This window comes from Garra rufa, chromosome 3 (genome assembly GCF_049309525.1).
Source record: "Garra rufa chromosome 3, GarRuf1.0, whole genome shotgun sequence".
NCBI lineage: Eukaryota > Metazoa > Chordata > Actinopteri > Cypriniformes > Cyprinidae > Garra > Garra rufa.
This window is the reverse complement of record NC_133363.1, coordinates 53,338,798-53,341,830: the sequence shown is the minus strand read 5'-3', so window position 1 is coordinate 53,341,830 and position 3,033 is coordinate 53,338,798. Positions and strand designations below refer to the sequence as shown.

General features: G+C 32.3%; 1 protein-coding gene across 1 annotated transcript; it reads right to left on the bottom strand.

The window, feature by feature from the left end:
- Window positions 1–468: 468 nt before the first annotated feature.
- On the bottom strand, window positions 469–2,714 carry nitr6b (novel immune-type receptor 6b). The gene is made up of 4 exons (XM_073836671.1): window positions 2,096–2,714; window positions 1,275–1,400; window positions 1,082–1,113; window positions 469–928 (listed from the first exon to the last, which is right to left on the bottom strand). The coding sequence occupies exons 1-4, from the start codon at window positions 2,472–2,474 to the stop codon at window positions 800–802; spliced, it is 666 nt and encodes a 221-aa protein (XP_073692772.1). The 5' UTR covers window positions 2,475–2,714; the 3' UTR covers window positions 469–799.
- Window positions 2,715–3,033: the final 319 nt, after the last annotated feature.

Here is a 3,033-nt window from a genome sequence, read left to right as displayed (position 1 = left end):
TATTTGTCAACAAGCACCAGCTAAACTCTGCACTTGAACGGGAATGGGGTCGTCGGGAAGTAGTAGACCGTAGTAGAATTCAATATAGGCAAAAACGTCTGGATGTCTGTGGTAAGTTACAGGAAAAATGTATGCAAAGAAATTTTTGGCTGGTACCCTATATATATATATATATATATATATATAATATATATATATATATATATATTATATATATATATATATCATCAGGAATGTCAGGCAACTAAAAGTTTGTTTTATTTCCTTATAGCAGATATGTCCTCATGTGTTGATGAAGAGGATATACAGATGTCTTTGGCTAATGTGGAAGCCTGGATTCACAGGCATCATTCATCAGGCCATGGAAGTGTTTCCAGCTGTGAGGAACTAGACAACCCTGAGTAGGGTAGTAATTAATAATTTAGTGACTAAGTCAATTTGAAAATGCATTGTTTTATTTTTGTCACGCAGTTGTTAAAATCACAAGTGCAATAGTTATTGTTACAATATATATCACATATATATTTGTCCTCAACTAAATACTTCCAAAAGGTTGTTAAAACAGATTCTACTGTTGTTTGCAACTTTTTTTTAACTTTCATGTAATTGATCAGCATTAACAAACACAAAGTATTTATAAATAGCAAGCCACAGAACTCAAAAAAATAAATATATTTTTTGAGTGTAAGATTCACTACAGTCTGTTATGTTTGCAGTAATTGATGCTTTTGAAATATCAATATCGTTCAATATCTACATTTCTGACAGCAAATCGAAATCATTTTATGAAAAAACACTGTTAAAGCATGTGATCTCTTGGCTTGTAGTTAACTTCAGTGTATTCAGACAGATGTCTGTTGTTTGATCTTCTGGCTGGAGGGACAGAGGCAAAACTCACAGATGCATAATTCACATCTGAATCTTCAATCTGTTTAAAAAAAAACATAGTTTTTTTCTTTCTGCTTGAGAGCCAAATCTCATTTTTATATATGTAGTTCTAATATTTAATGAATTACAAGTGTATATGGGAATATATTAGGAAACTGATTTCATATTTTAAAAACAATTAAATTCAGATTACCTCATATGACGGAGATGCAACATTTTTAGATCCTTCAAAATATGCAGAAAATGTTTAAACATTAAAATTTGTGATTGAACATTTAAAGAGTTTTGCACATCATATTTTGATATTACATTGTGTAAAACTTTAGATCACTATCCTGTTTAATTAAACTCTGCTTAACTGATGGAAAATGTATGTGGAATTTTACCTTTTTGCCTTTTTCTCCAGCGTTTACAATGATCAACCAAAAGTGCGATGATTACTATCACAAACACAACATTGGAGGATATCAAGCAAAGTAACATAGAATCCCATACTTTCTGATTATTGTTGTCTGAAATGGAGAAAAACATTCAAAAATAATTTAATCAATGTGATGCTCATAGTAAAAATATTTGTTAAAATACTGTGATACATTGCTGCATATAGCGGTGTTCTCCGCAGATATGTTGCCATGACTTGAAACTATATACAATGGTCAAAAAAATATGGATATAAGCCATATATTTTTAACAATGTTTGAATGCCATTGCATTAGTTGACAAAATATCAAACCAAGTGACATTAACTTTAAAGAAACATAGTGCAAGCACACTTTTCAAGCAAAACACTTCACAAAAAAAAATTACATCTCAAATGATGAAAGAATAGTTATCTGATTACAGCTGTTTAAACAGTAAAGTGACTTAATACATTCAATAAACACAGACCTGTAGCTAAAGAGTAACTAAAAATAGCTAAAAAAAAATATGTAATAAAATCAGGTATTAAAGGACTATCATGCATTTTGCTAGGTCATAGCAATAAAATGAAGGATTTACCAGTTTTTTGGAAAGTGGTTCCATTCACAACTGCTCTCTCACAGCCCTTGTTAAAGCCTTTAGACTCATTTCCTTAGAATCAGCAAATATCAAATGTCAAGGGTTAGACTGTTGATTTTAAATGACTTCCAAACAAGATAAGTTACATAGTTAAAATAGTCTACTCCAAAAGGAAATTTAAAAGCATAGCATCTTAAATATGTTTTACCTTTTAGCATCAGATGTGCTCCAGAAATAAATCCAATTTTATTCAAGAAAACTATCCCACAGTAGTATTTTCCAATGTCGTCCTTGGTCGTAGCTGTGATGTTGAGGTGAAAAGAATCTTCACTTGCTGAAATTATGAATCTCCCATCTTTAAATTCTTTCTCAAATTGGAAATCTTTCCAATAATCATATGATAATGCAATAAGACGAGGGATCTGGCCAGTGCTCTGTTTATACCAAACCATTGTGTTGCCAAAACTATTTTTTGTTGAAAAACATTTGATTGTAACATCATCTCCCAGCTGGAATGTTTGTAATGAGACAGTTCCACTACTGGGATCAGGCCGAACTCCAGCTGAAACCGAACAGAGAGTTTTCATTTAAACACTAAATGTATGCATGCATAGAACTGACATATAGACATTGCAAAGAGAAAATAAAAATACTTACATGCCCAAAAGCTCAAAATGGCCCAAATGATCATGTTTGAAGCAATGAATGTGTGTAAATGCTTTTTAGAAGACTTGCATGTGATGTGATTGGACACTTTCAAACCAAGACAGACTTGAATAAGACTGTGATTGGTTGAAATCGATCTGGTATGGGTATCTCTCACTCCACTCCCAAACTGAAGCAAAGTTACTCAAGATATAGGGTGATGATCAATGTCTGTGCCGCTGAATTGCTCCTGGCCGTAGTCAAATGTGAAGACATCAAGATCAGTTTGTGAAGGCGTCACTGTTATATATCATGTCAGTCTCCAGATTAACATTGAAATGTTCACAGACAATTACAAAATTTAACTTACAAAAAGTAGTTCAATAAGCCTTTTTATGTCTGGCAATATTCAATGATGGGAAAATCGTATGTATATAAACAGAATTGGAATCATTTTGGAATGGGAACTGACAGTGAAAATACTGCTGTGCTCTTTCAGTG

Excerpts from the sequence above, each read along its gene's own strand:
- nitr6b (XM_073836671.1), bottom strand. The coding sequence starts at position 2,474 with ATGAAAACTCTCTGTTCGGTTTCAGCTGGAGTTCGGCCTGATCCCAGT. Across the intron at positions 1,401-2,095 it reads AGCACATCTGATGCTAAAAG|ACAACAATAATCAGAAAGTA; the intron begins GTAAAACATATT and ends TCTCCATTTCAG. Across the intron at positions 1,114-1,274 it reads CTGGAGAAAAAGGCAAAAAG|GATCTAAAAATGTTGCATCT; the intron begins GTAAAATTCCAC and ends CATATTTTGAAG.